General features: G+C 44.0%; 1 protein-coding gene across 1 annotated transcript in view; it reads left to right on the top strand.

Annotated features, from left to right (window-relative positions):
- HERC2 (HECT and RLD domain containing E3 ubiquitin protein ligase 2) overlaps positions 1-15,787 on the top strand; it is a 156,464-nt gene that overhangs the window by 91,420 nt on the left and 49,257 nt on the right. The window contains exons 45-55 of the mRNA XM_019628905.1: positions 3,585-3,852; positions 3,968-4,104; positions 4,572-4,670; positions 6,082-6,250; positions 6,351-6,476; positions 7,926-8,034; positions 8,151-8,290; positions 8,794-8,984; positions 9,672-9,777; positions 9,857-9,948; positions 12,453-12,628. Coding sequence (XP_019484450.1) covers positions 3,585-3,852; positions 3,968-4,104; positions 4,572-4,670; positions 6,082-6,250; positions 6,351-6,476; positions 7,926-8,034; positions 8,151-8,290; positions 8,794-8,984; positions 9,672-9,777; positions 9,857-9,948; positions 12,453-12,628 — 1,613 coding nt within the window. The remainder of the gene's footprint in view (positions 1-3,584; positions 3,853-3,967; positions 4,105-4,571; positions 4,671-6,081; positions 6,251-6,350; positions 6,477-7,925; positions 8,035-8,150; positions 8,291-8,793; positions 8,985-9,671; positions 9,778-9,856; positions 9,949-12,452; positions 12,629-15,787) is intronic.

Below are 15,787 nucleotides of genomic sequence, written 5' to 3'. Positions count from 1 at the left end.
CAGACAAAAACAAAACCTTGAGCTATGAGTTTGGCAGGCAGGAAGTCCTCTAATAGAAATCCTCAGGGGAGCAGGGGTTCAGAGTGAGCAGGCCTCTGGCCAGCTGATGGAATGACTGACAGTTATCCCTGAATGAGATGGTGGGGAGCAAAGGGAAAAGGCAAGACATGGCAGCGTGGGGTGGGGAGGGAGGAGGGCCTGAGTGCCAGCTGCTTGTTGGGTCTGGAAACCTAAGGTGACAGGTCAGTTTAAAGTAGTCGCAGCATGGCCCTTCCTCCAATCACCTGTAGAGAGAAAAAGGTGACACTGAGCATAGGACGACGTTGGGCAACCCAGAATCATGCTCGGAGGTGCCCAGTGTTAAAAGGACAGATGGAGAAGAAAACAAGGAAACAGTTGTCCTTTAGGGATGGGAAGGGCTGTTGTACCGAAGAGATATCTTCCATTGTTTTGTGTCCATTGATCCTGATGGAAATTGAACCAGCATCCTTACTGTCCTGGATGAAGTATCTTTCTTCTCTGGCTGCATTTACAATAGTACTTACTATTTTTCTTTGGTTTTCTGCAATTTGACTGAGATGTGCCTATGTGTGTTTTCAACCCTCCATGTGGTGCGCTTAGGTTATTTATGCCTCTGGCTTGATTCCCCCACCTCCCATCAAATTAGGAAGCCTTATGTTTTTTCCTGTCCTGTGCTTTTTCCACAAGTGATTGTTAGTGAGTTTGTTTATTTTTTAAGTCTTTTTCTCTTGGTTTAATCAGCTTGGTTTATTTTATTGATATGTTTTTAGGGTCAGTGTTGTGCTTTATTGGGTCTAATCTATAAGCCATCCAAGAAATTACTTATTTTATATTTTCAGATCTCATTTCCATTAGGTTCTTATAGTTTTATAGCTCTCCTTACAGTTTCCATCTCTTCACCCTTTATACTTTTACTGTACATTTGTAAATATATTTCTGATAGTTCTGTTAAATTTCTTGTTTGCTAGTTCTAACGCCTAGGCCACCTGTTGGTCTGCTACTGTTGGCGATTTTTTCTCTTGATTATAGTCAGTTATTGGTTCTTCACATCTCTAATGATTTTTATAGTATTCCATGTTTTGGATGTTACATTGTATCTGGGTTCTGTCAGCTTGCTCTGGAGAATGTGAGATTTCATCCTTGCAGACAGTTTAGTACTTGGCATTTCTCCTCAGTCCTGTGGAAGTTTGGTTCTAGACCCTTATGCCCTTCGTCTCAGTTCCTGGTCTCTAATGCTGTGGGGTTTAGGATCTCTTCTGGGGTTTTAGTGAGACCTCTGTATCTTGATCAACTTCCTCTAATGTGGTTGGACTTGGATCACAAACTGTCTGCCCTACACTAGCTGTAGACTTTCCTCTAGGTTTTTAGCTGTTCCTTCATGCTGCGTTCCTCAGAATCTCACACATGCTCAGCCGTGGAATCAGCTTCGGGTTTGAGGGTAATCTGTGTGCACATTTTGTGGTTTCTCTCTTGCTTCTAATTGCTCTGGTAGGCCATCCAGTCTCTCACTGCAGCCAGTAAAACTGCCTGTTAGCAGCTTGCCTGCTGAGTTTCCTTTTGGTCAAGGGTTGTCCCTGCTCAGTTTTGATTGCTTTGGCTGTTCTCCTGGGCTATCAAACAGTTTTAAAAATCTTTTGTCCATAGTTCATAATTATCAAGCAGATGCTTAGGCTAGTACAGCCTGAATCCCCATACCAGAACCAGAACTCCTCGCTCAATCTGATTCTGAAATGTGAGCTGTTAGGATGAAGCCTGTCACTTCCAAGTTATTCAGACTTCACAGCAAAACCCTAGGCTTTCCACACCTCCTAAGCACCGGAACTTCAACAGACCTGTTTCTTCCTAATTCCTCTGTCACATGCTCAGTTCAAACAGGAAGTCCTAGGGCCCATGGGAGCATCTGCAGATGAGGCCAGCGTTGCAAATGGATCAGAGAAGACCGCAGCCACATTCATTGACTCATTGCAGTTGCCTATATTCTGGTTCCCTTATCTTGCACCATGTTTAACCCACAGAGTTGACTGGGTGGCCATGTCTGCGTTGTCCCTGGCTTGTCTGAGGGAACAGAGCAGGACAATGGTCATGGGGAGGGGTCTGCATGTGCCAGGCAGGAGGTGATGGTACATTGGATCTTTCCTCTGTGTTAAACTATGAAAGCAGTCTTTGTCAACTTTGACACGTTTTATCCATTCACTAACACACACACCCGCCCCCGAGCATCGCCATTCCTGCACCAGGGCCCTTCCACGTTTTGAGTTTTCTAGGCCTGCTCTGGACTGGGCCTTTCTGGCTCTTGCAACCCACCCTGCGGATCCTCGTGGTTGCTGCCTCCTTCAGTCATGTGTGTGGGTGTCGGGAGCGTGGCTTGACCCTCAGACCACGGGCTACAGGATCTAGTGCAGAGTAGTCCCTCGTGCCTGTGCAAGAGGTGACTTGATTCCCTCCCGGGTGGGAACCCAAGCCTTGGACTTCGGTTCTGGGACCACACTCCCCACGCCACCCTCCTTCTCTAACCCTGGTGAGGTCAAGCAACCACCACAACAGATAGACCTTTAGGTTACCATTCCGAATGCTGGTTAGAAAGGAGGCTAGCCTTCAGCAAAGTGGTATAATAACTCTTGGGAAGGCAGGTGAAGAGACAGGCTGCCTGGGTTCAAACCCCGACTCTACCTAGGTGACCTTAGGCCTAAGATTCCTCATCTATAAATGTGTTTTAAATGTGCAAATCGATGTAAATCAGCTGTACTACAACAGTGCCTGGCATGTAGTAAGCATTATATGTGTAAAGTGTTATTATTCCAAATACCTTACTGGACAAACAGGTTATCAATATTATGCTTGAAATCATCTTTCTGATATTGTTAACATGATTACAAGATGTGCCCTCCCCTCTTAATTACCAAGAAGTCTTCTCTCCTTTGCCTGAATATTTCACCTTCCTTCCTAATTTCCTGACCAAAAGGCATTGTTCCAGAGGAGGGGTGTCCTGGTAGTGCTTACATATAAAAGAAAGCCTAACTGAAGTGCAGTTGTCACTCCACATTTGGTTAGTGATGGCTCTCCCGGTATTTCCTTCCTTTGTACAGATTTTTCAATAAATGAAAAAGCCCCACTTTTGTTAATTGGACAAAAATAACCCTTTAGATAGTTCATCAAAAAGAGAGTTTATTTGGGAAAATAGAAAATCACCACAGCAGTGTGGTAACATGCACCTTCCAGCCGGCTGTTCATGTGCAAAAGACAGTGCTCTCTCAAGATGGCTCGCCTGTACACCCTCCCCGCAGGAAGTTAGAACCATCAAGTTTAACAGGAAGCTGGGACTAGAGAGTAACAGGAAGCCAAACTTCAGCTATAGACCCGCCCTTAACTCCCTGGTCCATTTCCTAGAAGTACCAGTTCACTTTTATCACTTTGAGAAAAATAAAAGCAGAACCGCACATGTAAGTCTGGGTTTTCTGTACTTCTGCACTGCAGTTCCTAGCAGACATCTATAATTTGTACATTCTTAGATTTGCATAAGTCACCTGACCGGCAGCCTCCTGTTCCGCCCTCAATTTGCCCAGGCTGCCGCTCTAGCCGTGTGTCAGTGTCTGGCTGTGGAGTCCACCCGCCCGTCGAGCCCCGCCTTTGAAGACTGCGGCTGTAGTGAGGCCATGGCGCCTGCGCCTGCGCAGCATGTGCGCCCCTTCCGAGCAAAGAAGCGCAGGCAGCCGCCCACCCCTGCCCAGCCGGTGGTGGCTCAGCTCATGGAAATGGGGTTTCCCAGGAGGAGCATCGAGTCTGCGCTGACGTCGCTCACTGGTGCCTCTGGGAATGCTGCTGGCTTGCCAGGTATTGTGGTGTCCGTGTGGGCGTGCCATGCAGTGTGCCCGTTTATAGGTTTCCCTGCAAGGCTAGTGCCAGGCCACGTGTCCTCACCGTGGGTGCTGTATGTGCTTGCTCACAGGCGTGGAGGCCTTGGTGGGGTGGCTGCTGGACCACGCTGATGTGCAAGTCACAGATCTCTCGGACGCAGACACAGGGTCTGAGGAGTGTTCCGATGAGGACATGGTGGAGGACGTGGACGACATGGCCTACGCTGTGGTCAGTGCTGCCTGCGCTGTCCCTCTTCCTGTACCCCCTGCCCTGTACTCACTCCATTGGTGCCTCTGCAGTTCTAGGCACCCCAGGAAGAATGCTCAGTGCTGACTGGGTCTTTTGTGCGTCAGTTACCTTTAGTATAAAACAGACCCTTGTTCCAGCATCGCATGATGTTGGGAAGGCACTAGAAGACTCTTAAAAAGTCATGTCTCATATGACATGTTGACTTCTGATTCAAGTAAATTCTTTCACGGGATTCATTGGCAAATGCCTCAGAAATTTTTGATACTTTTAGCTTCTGAGATTTATCCGGCTTATTGTATAATTGTTAATCATTTGTAAGTGAAGAATTTTATAGGGAAAATATGGTATTTCATACTTTATTTCTGATATAGATTTCACACACTTTTTTCTTTTTAAATACATTTATCTGGTTCACCATTTTAAAAAATGTATTTACTCTTTTGTAGTCTACTGGTGCTGTTGTAACAGAGAGCCAGACTTACAAAAAACGAGCTGATTTCTTGAGTAATGATGATTACGCCGTGTACGTGAGAGAGAACGTTCAGGTGAGGATTGCCTGAGGCTGGAGCCTCGCTCAGGTTCTCATTCAGCAAATGTTTGAGCATCTCGGAAAGTCAGCGGCTTGGCGAAGTTGGCACAGCACCCAGCAGGGTGGCCACTGTGGCTGTAGCTGAGGGTGTGCGGGGGTGGGGCAGGGCCAGAGAGCAGCAGATGGCTTGCCCATAGCGACACGGCACAGACCTGTGCTCGGTTATCCCCATTAGAGACACTTTTAAAAACCTATATTTGCTTGCTCTTCTTACATCATTCTCATTGCCATCTAATTTATAAAATCCAGTTATGCTTTTTACGTAGTCCTTAAATCTTTTCTTTTCTTGTGTTACTTGTTTTGTTCTAGTTAGTTTACTCCAGAGGAAAAGTCCCAGAAATCACCTTATTTCACCTGTAAATATGTCAGTATGTATCCCTGATAGAGGAAGGATTTTATTTTTAACATAATGTTACTGTTATCTCATGTCACTTAACAAAAGAAACAGTAATTCCTAATATCATCTTACGTCCAGTACTTGCTCAGATTTTCCCAAAAATGGTGTTTTACAGTAATTAAAAAAAATTCAGGGACAACCAAGATCATACACCTTACACCAGGTGATATGTCTCTGAAGTGTCTTATAACCTGGGATTAGTTTCCCCCCCCTTTCTTCCTTTTCCTGCCATTCATCTGTGGCTGGAACTGTTGGCCCACTTCTCCCTCCCTTATCTGTGTGTCACGTGCACTTGGGGGGAGGTGTGGAGGTGCCTGGACTTGGGCAGGAGGACATCACATGGACCGGCACGTGGTGTCACCTGGGGAGGTCTTGTCAGCCTGTTCTGTCTGTTCAGAAGTTCTCTGCTGACCTCCATCTTGGCATTTCTGTTGCCATTAGCACCATCACCTGGACCCATTGTCGGAGCTCTGCTCTTTGAAGAAAACTTTCTTATCAACTCTGGTTACTCTTTGTAATACAGTTTATGTAGGAAACGCAGAATTAATGCTTGGGTTTTTTGTTTTGCTTTGTGCTCTGTCAGCTTTCAGAGTGGTGAATTGAGGCCCTGGTACTTACAGAGGTGACCAGGAACCTTTGTTTTGCTGATTATCATTATGATGACTTTATCTGCTGTTACGGATTCAGTGTATTTTGGTCATCACCCCTCTTGATCAGGTTGCTCTTTTCAGAAGCCCCTTCTAGCTCCCTCACTTTATGGCACAAGCTGATCCAGGTCCACCTCATATATATCCTGCCTCAGACAGCGAGTCAGCCAGCTTTCTAAGAGCCTGGTTCCCTTTAGTGACTTTGAGAGCGCACTCTGGGTGCTAGAGGAAATCCTTTTTTAGCAGTGGATAATGCTACTTACAATTGTTTATTCGTCTATTGTATACACTGGGCTGGATTTTTAACTTCATTTTAATTCGAGGTGGGAATGATGGTGAGATGCTGCCGAACGTATGAAGAAGTGTGTGAAGGAGACGTGGGCAAAGTGATCAAACTGGATAGAGATGGATTACATGACCTCAACGTGCAGTGCGACTGGCAGCAGAAAGGAGGTACTTACTGGGTCAGGTACATTCACGTGGAACTTATAGGTGAGTGCATCCTTCCTTAAGTCCTTTGCCTCTTTCTTAATCAGAGAGAGTCCCCGGAAGTGTGTGCTGATTACTGTTCATTTATCCCTGGAACCTTTAGGCTACCCTCCACCGAGTTCTCCTTCTCACATCAAGATTGGTGATAAAGTTCGCGTCAAAGCCTCAGTTACCACCCCAAAATACAAGTGGGGGTCCGTGACTCATCAGAGCGTGGGGGTTGTGAAAGGTAACCTTACCTAGGAAATAACATTCCAGATGTTCGCTTCTCATCAACTAATGTAAACTCACTATGTTTTTCACTCAAGGGCAAGAAAAAAAAGTGGGAAGAAAGCCTCATGGTATATAAATTGTGCTCTTTTGCTTGTCAGTGCTCTGGACAGGGACACACCTGTCGTTGAAGAGTCAGGTTCATTAACTCATTGTAACTGGGGAGGACACATACCCTGGAAAACGGACATGTCATAGGCGGGTGTCACAAGGGCTGATGGGGTTTGTGCTGGATATTGTGGGAAGGGTTCAAGAAAGTGAGTAATTCTGAGAATGGGCATCTTAATAAATATTATCTGGAGGGCAGAAAGAATGGAGCCAAGATGAAGCTGTGATTGGCAAGGAAACGTGTGCATGTTAGTCGGGACGGGGGTGACTGGTTTTTGTGGTTTGGATTGACTTGAACTTGATCAGATGTGCCAAAGAGGGGCTTCGTTTTTAGGTCTTGATCTGTCAGTCACAGGGTGGTCTGTCTGATGTTTTGTCAGACGTTGAACCTGACAGCCTGTGTGTGAGTGTGGTCAGAGAGAGGTTGCTTTTCTCTTTTTTTAGCTGTATAAAAATTTAGGACTAAATTTAAGAAGTGGAAATGTGCAAATGATGGGAGTTAGAAACTGGAAACACAAAACTCTCCGTAGTTTATATTTAATGTGATATTAGTGAGATTTCAGATCAAACAAATGATGTATTTTAAAAGGTATAGTATGACCATTTTAACAATTGCATGAGACATAATTAAATATGCATGTGGTTTAATTTTATCTTTAAACTCTTTCAGTGTCAAACAGAGATCCTGTTCTGATTTGCTTGAGCCGTGTAGGAATTGCTGCTCCTGCCCAGCAGCTGACATGGGAAACGGGCACAGTGATGATACTGCCTTGTTTCACAGAAGAACAAATGGCTTACTTAACATTTCACTTTAGTTTAACTTTTTCTTTATTTCAGAGATTCTTAAAAGCTTTACAAATCAAAACAAAGATAAATTTTAGAGGTTAATGTTTTGAGTAGCAGAGTGCTCTCACCAAAGGGCAAGAGACTTTTAACATTGTGAATGGTTTTTATTCCCTAAGTTACTGAATACAGTGTTTTCACCTGGTGTCATTAAAAACAAACCAACTTTCTTATTGTGGAAAATTTTCAAACACACAGAAGTAGAGAATAGAGTATGATGAGCCTCCCTCCACACCTGCGTCAACAGTGGCCACCTCCTGGCCAAGTTGCCCCCTGTCCCCTGCCTGCATTATTCTGAGGCTGATCCCTGACTGGCATCACATGCTGGTTCATCCAGAAGGATCTTAGTTTGTCTCTAAAAGAGACCTGATATGATGTGGCTGGGCACAGTTTAAATTTCACTTTCGGGTTTTTATTGGTGAGGACAATGGTTCAGGCAGCCTCTGTTCTGTCTTAGCTTTCAGTGCCAATGGGAAAGATGTCATCGTCGACTTCCCTCAGCAGTCCCACTGGACTGGGCTGCTGGCAGAGATGGAGCTGGTGCCTAGTGTCCATCCTGGCGTCACGTGAGTTCTATTTTTATGCTGCTGGGCTTGTCAGGGAGAAGTGCTTGTCTTTGGAATGACGTTTAATAGGTGACCTCATCCTTTTCTTATCGGCTCAATGGCTGTTTTAAAAATAGGTGCGATGGCTGTCAGATGTTTCCTATCAACGGGTCTAGATTCAAATGCAGAAACTGTGATGACTTTGACTTTTGTGAAACATGTTTCAAGACCAGAAAACACAACAGCAGGCATACGTTTGGCAGGATCAATGAGCCAGGTATGGGAGAACAGTTATGTCCTCAATGAGGTAATTAGTGTGGACACTAAGGCATTCACCACCTTGACCTCCTCACCTGCCTCACCTTGTTGTTCTGGGGCCAGGGGCAGGGGGGGTGTAGATGAATTTTCAGATTTGCCGTTAGTGGAAGTAGGAAGTCTTTACAGATTTGTTTTTGCAAAAGCATTTTTAATAAGAATGTTTTCCGTAGGCACTGTTACTGCACTTCCCCCAGCTTAACTTAGGCTTCCACCTGGAAATACATCACTGTGATATTGCCCGAGAGAGTCACATGGGATAAATCTTTGCACAATTTATTATGAGAATAAATTGGTGTAAAATAACTTGAGTCGGTTTGTTGAAGCCATTTTAGGTATTTACTGTCTTACTTTAATATGAAAACGTACTATTTTCGTGAAGAAAGGAGCTCGTCACTGGGTGATATTCTTTATTTTGTGAGGGCGCTGCCCTACAGCACTAACTCTGTTTGACCGCTGTTACAGGACAGTCTGCCATCTTTTGTGGCCGTTCTGGAAAACAGCTGAAGCGCTGTCACAGCAGTCAGCCTGGGATGCTGCTGGACAGCTGGTCCCGGATGGTGAAGAACCTGAATGTGTCGTCCTCCGTGAACCAGGCTTCTCGGCTCATTGACGGCAGTGAGCCCTGTTGGCAGTCGTCTGGCTCCCAGGGGAAGGTAGTGTGATATGGGGGCACCTCCAGAAATACGTCATCCATATGGCTTTACCTCTCAGAGCTTCCAAGTGAACTTTGAAAACCTACTAGATTATGCTGCGATGGCAGCTGCCAGGATTCATTTTATATATTCTAGCTCATACTTATTTAAAATATACTGTCTAATTTTCATTGTTAGAGATTTTAAACATAAGTAGCATTTTATCTAACTGACCAATAGTAGAGGGTGTGATAGGGTTGTGCTTTTTTTTTTATTTTCCACGTGAAATATACGAGTTCAGAGTCTACTCTGGTTAGACGTTTTTGTGTCACATTCTAGCAAACACGTTGGCCTTTGGAATGCGGTTACACTCGCACTTACGTGTGGGTGATGCCCTGTGGACATGCAGGTCAGACTTGGAGTAAGGGGCTTCTCCCTCTCGATTCATGTTTTCTGTAACCCACTCTTGGGTGGGCATGAAGGGACCATCCTAAACCAGGAGTCTAAACACATTCTTTCTTGGGCTTAGAGTGGGACTTACTCCTAAGGAGCTAGTAATGGGGCCAGGTATTCTGGTTTCTGCCAGCTTAACCACAAATTCTCTTTCAGGCCACATTACGTATTTTAACAATGTCCTGTAGATTTGCGCTTTCGTGATACTGTTTAAGTAGCTGAATTTTTACTAACCGTGAGTGCATTTTTTTAAAGCATTGGATTCGCTTGGAGATGTTCCCAGATGTCCTTGTTTATAGATTAAAAATGATAGTTGACCCTGCTGACAGCAGCTACATGCCGTCCCTGGTCGTGGTGTCAGGTAACTATTCATTCAGAAAAGATCTATCACGTAATAAAAACTCCTTTGTCTGATTCCTTGACCCCTCTTCTTCTTCTAGGTGGAAATTCCCTAAATAACTTAATCGAACTAAAGACAATCAATATTAACCCCACTGATACCACGGTGCCGCTTCTGAACGACTGCACAGAGGTAAGTGGTGTGAATGCATTCCTTTTTGATGGTTTGCAGATGACAATGACCTTTCTGACCATTTCTGTACTAATATTTAACCCATTTCTCCCCTTAATTAATTCTGTTTATTTTAAAATTTGTCATGTACACAACTTGAATTTACTGCTTATCAGATTAGCTTGAAAGGGAAACAGAATACATTCCCACTTAGGTAAGAAGCATGGTAAATGCCCCAGCAGAGGCTGCCAGCATGGCAGGCTGCTCTTTGCATCTGGCACAGGGGTGTTTTCATTAAGTGTCTATTAGTGTGCAACGATTTTTCTGACCACTCACACTGAAGTTGCGTTTTGTCAGCACATTTGGCATGAGGTGCTGACCGTGTCCTGAGGTGCTGAGTATCAATTTGTTTCAGTTGGTACAAAGGTAATTTTCACAATACATCCAAGTTCATTGTATCTTGAAAATTCTGCTGAGAGAATCAGTGAAGGTTCTTTTAAAGAGTACCCCTATACCGTGGAGAAGTGAGACTCTCAACTCTTTCCACACAGATGTCAACACTATTTTAATAAATATTTTTAAAATAATACAAATTAAGATAGTTTTTTGTGCTACCTGCACTATTGTCACATGAGGACACTTACTTAAGTGGTACAATGAGGGTGGATAAAGCTATCAAATAATTGATCTTTTATTCATCTAATGCTTGTTGTAAGTGAGCTTACTTTTAAACTATTAAATGTAATTCACCATTCGTGATTTTTATTTATTTATTTTGGTCTCCCCACATAAGGGCAGACAAGTTCAAGGTGATCCCAGTGTGTTACTTAAAAGAGGCTGATTCCCAGCCTTAGGTTAATTTATTCAAGGGTGGAAGGTTAATAACTTGTATCCAGAGTCTCTGGGGTATACCAACTCCTTCCCCAAAGTCCCTGATTTGATGGTCCAGCCTGGCATACACCAGAGGTTTTATTTTGTTTATTTTCTTCCGATCTTCATAGATGGAATTGTGGGACACCACTCATTTATTTTTGAATGTCATTGCACTATGTTGTGATATAGTGATTGATTAATTAATAATCAGTACCAGTGGTATGAATAAATGACTACACTGGCAAATTATTAAAATGAAAGATAATATTGAGCTTTTCTGAAAAAGGATATTATTGAATTTTAGTGCATTTTATTGTTAACTTATTGCCAGGTAAATGAATATCACTTATTTAATGTTTTAACTATACTCCTGAATATTTTTGCATTTTAAGTAAACCATTAGCTACAGAGTTAATTCAATCAGTAACCAAGATTAGTATTCATAAAAGGTGTGTTAACTGGAATCCAATAGATTTTCCATTCAAAACAATTTATTGTGTAGTATTTGATGAGAACAAAACAGTGCATGTCATCTATATGAGAAATTTGAAGCATTGAGAGTCATCAGAACTCATGAGCCACTCACTCTTCGTCCCTCCCCCCAACTCAACAACTAGGGTGTTCCAGACCTGAGACGGGACTGGACCCTCTGGAATTACCTTTCCTGTAAAAATGGCTCATTACGGAGATATTCTATCCTACCAAATACAGAAAATATGCCAAATCCCCCGTGAACCCACACTAGCTCCAACAGTTACCAGCTTTTTTGCAAATCATGTTTTACTATCTACCCCCCCCACCCGATTTTTTTTCTCCTAAAGTGTTCAAAAACAAGTTCTAGACGTGAACTTATGTCAATAGCGTGTACTTCAATATTCATCTCTAATTAGGACTGAAAAATGTACCTGCAGCACCATTAGCACACCTATTATCCGTTAATATCATGTGAAGCAGGGACGGGGTGCTCTGAAGCCCAGTGTAGGATGTGGGCATTGCAGGACAGAGACCCAGCTTTCACAGACGACAACAAAGGTAGCAAGAGGCTGCGTCTTGCTTGGGTCCCGTTTCAACAAGCCAGCAGTAGAAAGGTGTTCATGAGACAGCCAGAAAATTTGATCACGGCAGGCACGTTAGATGATACAAGGAATTGCTGTCTTAGCTGTGGTGGTAGCGATGTGGATATATTATTAAATGCCCTTATTTCAATGGCACGTACTAAAGTTTTCAAACAACATGCTGCCTGGAACTTTCTTATGATAATCCAGATGTGAGCAAAGCGGTCCTGCGTTGATAATTGTTCAACTAGGTGATGGGGTCACAGGGCTCTTTGTACTATTTTCTCTTATTTGTATGTATTCAGATACTTTTATTATGTTTTAACAATTATGGAGGCTGTGTGAACTATCTGACATTTAACTTCTTCCTTAATACATCTTGGTTCAAGAAAGCTTTCAGACAAAGGTTCATAGTCATTCCATAAGGCTGTCTAGTATTTCATTTCTCTAAGCAAACCGATGTCCTGTGCCTTGTGAACTGACAGTGCCTGACTCGCAGCAAATGGCTCAGTCCTCATCCCAGCCGTCCTGCCCACACTTACGGCGCCTCGTGTGCTCTGGCCCACACAGCCTGCAGCTCACTATTTCTGTGTCCAGTACCATAGGTTCGTTGAAATTGCGATAAAGCAGTGCCGGAGCTCGGGGATTGACTGTAAAATCCATGGTCTCGTCCTTCTGGGACGGATCCGTGCTGAGGAGGAGGACGTGGCTGCCGTTCCTTTTTTAGCTTCTGACAACGAAGAGGAGGAAGACGAGAAAGGCAGCAATGGGAGGTGAGAGCCATGTGTTTTTGCTGGTGCTCGTTCCAAAAATCTGACTTTCAGAAGTAAATATTTAATTAGACTGCGTCTCATAATGAGAGTTGTTTTGGACTCACAGGAATGTTTGGTAAATTTTAGTTGCGTTTTCAAAAATTATAACTTAAGTGACTTAACTTTAGGGAAATGTTTTCTGTCAAAATGCATTGTATTTAGAAAAATATCATTAAAAAAGGGAAATAAAAATATTTAATTTTTCTACCTGAAATACTACGGTTAATATTTTGGTATATATCCTTATAGTTTTCTTTTTGACATGTCCCTAATTGTGTTTTCCTTTGGAAATGGTATATGTTTTAAGGTCTTTTTTGCCGAGTATTATATTGCTTGCTTTTTTTTTTTTTAAAGATTTTTATTGGGGAATTGGGGGGATGGGAACAGTGCTGGGGAATTGGGGAAAGGGGAACAGACAAGTTGCTGTCGTTTTGTTCTTCAATCTAGTTGTGGAGGACGTTGCTTCACTGGCCCAAGTTGGCACCATCATTGCGCTCTTCTCTGGCGAGGCAGATCAGTCGCCGGCCTCTGGACGGCCGCTCGCTGCGGCTGCTGGCCGCTCACGCTGGCTGCTGGCCACACACGGTAGCCCATGGCAATCCACTGCCACAGGGACTGCAGCCCACGCCGTCGCCGGCGACTCATGGCAGCCCAGCTCCAGGTTGAGCTGTTGTTCAGCATCTTAGCTGTGGAGGGCAGTGTCACTGGCCCTCACATGTGGGATCCGAACCGGGGCCCTCTGGCGTCCCAAGCGATTTCTCAACCATCGCGCCACTCGGCCGGCCCTATATTGCTTGCTTTTAAATGTAAAGAATTTATTGGATTGTTGGAAAAGTCTTGACGTATTTTTGCAACGAAAAACATAGAAAAAATATGTCATGACTTTTCCGACAACCCAATATTATGATAAAATATACATAACATAAAAAAAATAAAATATACCTTCGCAACTATTTTTAAGTGTGCAGTTCAGTAGCATTAAGTACACTCAAATCACTCAGATAAGTTGTATTTTCCTATTAAGTTGCCAAAAATGAAATTGCTACGTGAAAAGCTATGAAATCAGTTGACTGTTATGCTGCATTGCCAGTGTAGCTGGGTCCCCGATGCTTGCACAGAGAGTTCCAGTGCTGGCTGAGCTCTGCTGGCCACTGTCCCCTGCCCTGGGCACTTTCTGTGTGTGATGTACTAGTCCACACTCCATTAGGCCATTCTCTTGGTCATGAAGGGTGGCAACTATGGTGATAAATGAGGTCATTCTCAGGTTCTGAGATTGTGGGTTTGGACTCTGTCCTGTTTTATTTTGGAAAATTGCACAGAAGTTGAAAAGAGAATAGTATGGATAATGCTGCTTTATCCAGAATCTAGTTATACTATGTGATGTAGTTCAAACCGATGGTGTCTGCATACATCACATTAAGGAAAATGCCAGTTCACTTAAATAAGTCACTGGGGTTTTTCAGAGAAAGGATTATAGATTGGCATTTTCTTATTCAATAGCTACTAAAATGAATTGGCCAAAAATAATTAGTACATGTACTACTGTATATATGAAATAACCAAAAAAGTTTGAGCTTTATTCGTTGATGAAATTTTTGCATAATTGAATACAGTAACAAAAGACATTCTGGATATCCGAATGCAATGGGGTTTTTCCTGTTAGACATCATTAATTAGTTAATAACTCCCAGGGGAGTGAGTGGTCCAGGCAGTCTCTCACAGGGCAGGCCCGGCCGGGGTGTGCCCACACCGACCGCCCACTGGCTCCATTCCCACTGGGGTTCCTTAACTGGTAACAGTCCTTACACATCCTGGATATCACTACTGATGTCCTCTGCATGTTTTAGGCTAAACATATGTTACGAGGTAGTTCAATAACTACTGTGTGCATGTGCTTGCTCTCCTGTGTCTGGTATGAGTTGAAAGAGCTTCCCTACATTTTTGTCCCCAAACCATGATATTTTGATCCCTTAAAGTCAATATTCATTAGTATATAACATGTTTTAAGGAACCTTACCTGTCCGGAACCTAGTCTCTGGAGCCTTCAGTTATCCATTGTAACTTATAAAAACAGAGCAAAGCACACAAAAGTCAAAGCCTCAAGCACAGAAGAAGCAGTCGCTTAGCCTCGGCATCACACTGTCAACCAAGAAAATTTAACAGTGAAGTTTAACTCACCAAGTTTAAGAATGGGAGTGCTTTGTTGATTAAACTTGCCACCCACTGAGGGCAGGCTGGAGATGAACGAGCAAGGTGGCCAGTGCCAGCTGCTAGCCCCGGGGTATGGGCAGGCCTCCCGGGAGAGAAGGGATGTGGGGACCTCCAGCCCAGCTGACCAGTGTGGCGGGCAGACGGTGTAAAGAAAGAAAGGCATTTTGCTTTGGGATGTGTGTCTGTGTTAGAGTGCCTCAGAGGTCGCACAGTGACATCTACTTTATTATTCCTTTGGGGAAAAATGACGAAACACGTGTCTAGCTTTAGTGACACTGTGCCAGAGCCAGTCCTAGTGGTGGCTCCAGGCCATTTAGCCAATGTTTTCTCCAGTCATGTCTGTCCGTAGCTGTGTGTCATGGTGATGGGCGCAAACTGCTCTGAGACAGTAAAACAGCTGTTACGTTCAACTTGGCATATAGGGAGAAACTACTGCATGGTGTGTCACAAATGGTCTCCACCAAAATGAAAGACATTGAAAGGTACCATGCTGCCTTAAAGTCGTGATCCTCTGGCGCACTATTCCTGTGTGTACTTGAGGTTTGATTTTATTAAAAGAGAACTTGAAGGGCCGGCCAAGTGGCTCATTGGTTAAGAGTTGACTTGGAAGCGTGAGCTCTGAGCAGCAGGGCCGCTGGTTTGGATCCCACATGGGCCAGTGACACTGTGCCCTCTATAGCTAAGATGGTGAGCAACAGCTCGACCTGGAGCTGGGCTGCCGTGAGTCACCGGCGACTGCATAGGCTGCAGCCCCTGTTGCAGTGGGCTGCCGTGAGCTGCCATGAGCTGCTGTGAGCGGCCATCCAATGGCTGGCGACTCATCTGCCTTAGCCAGGAAGAGCGCAATGATAATACCAACATGGGCCAGTGAAGCAACGTCCTCCACAACTAGACTGAAGAACAAAAGGA

The sequence above is a fragment of the Hipposideros armiger genome, unplaced genomic scaffold (genome assembly GCF_001890085.2).
Source record: "Hipposideros armiger isolate ML-2016 unplaced genomic scaffold, ASM189008v1 scaffold_814, whole genome shotgun sequence".
NCBI lineage: Eukaryota > Metazoa > Chordata > Mammalia > Chiroptera > Hipposideridae > Hipposideros > Hipposideros armiger.
This window is presented reverse-complemented; position numbering and strand designations above follow the sequence as displayed.